The following is a 740-nucleotide window of genomic DNA, read 5'->3' as shown; positions in this document are numbered from 1 at the left end:
TTGCCCGCCGGCAGCTCGCTCGCGCCGGGGCTGCCGCGTGCCGAGAGCTGCGTGGAGGACTCCCGAGGGCTGCTGTGAGAGGGGGAGCCTGCGCCCAGCGGGGGGCTAATGGGCTCCGAGGAAAGGACAGAGAGGGTATATTTTAATAAACGGGCGTCTGTTTCATTTCTTCCTGCATGATTTTCATGGCAGAGTCTGGCGCTTCCCAGGAGCTCCCTCCTGCGCCGCAGTCAGGCGGACGGTGCCGAGGTGCAGGGGCACACGGTGGGGTTCCCGCTGTCCGAGCTGTACCGGCACTGAACAGCGAGGCTGCACCCAGCCCTGCGGGGCTTTTCTTTTCCCTTTTCATCATTTGTTGTGGTTCTTGTGGTGGGCAGCCCTAAGGATGGTCTGGGCCTCTGCTACACAGCCTGCTGAGGGATTTCACGCTACGAGACACCCCCGTTGAAAATCGGAAGCGGAGCCCACACGGGAGCAGCGGGTGCTTCAAAATCCCCTTCTCCCACACAGCAAGTTTCCGTCTGTCCTGGCCGCGCACCAAGAAAACCATTGGTCCTGTTGCAACGTGGGGAAACACGAGTTCAAGGGGGACGCGGGGGGGTGCAGCCGCCCTGCCCCAGCTTGGCCCTGCCCAGTGGCCCCTTCTCGGTTTGGGGGGATTTCTGCTCTTCCCATAGCAGGGATTGGTCTGCAGCCACCGGCTGCCCCGCTGCGCCCGGCAGATGGAGCAGGGACCCCAT

General features: G+C 63.1%; 1 protein-coding gene across 1 annotated transcript in view; it reads left to right on the top strand.

Annotated features, from left to right (window-relative positions):
• The window catches only part of LOC104133572 (tyrosine-protein kinase Mer), a 17,589-nt gene extending 17,289 nt beyond the window's left edge, over window positions 1-300 (top strand). Inside the window, 1 exon segment of the mRNA XM_035902383.1 lies at window positions 193-300. Coding sequence (XP_035758276.1) covers window positions 193-300 — 108 coding nt within the window.
• Window positions 301-740: the final 440 nt, after the last annotated feature.

This window comes from Egretta garzetta, unplaced genomic scaffold (assembly GCF_000687185.1).
Source record: "Egretta garzetta isolate BGI_Z169 unplaced genomic scaffold, ASM68718v1 scaffold819, whole genome shotgun sequence".
Lineage (NCBI taxonomy): Eukaryota > Metazoa > Chordata > Aves > Pelecaniformes > Ardeidae > Egretta > Egretta garzetta.
Note: the sequence above shows the minus strand (reverse complement) of the source record. Positions and strands in the feature narration are given on the sequence as shown.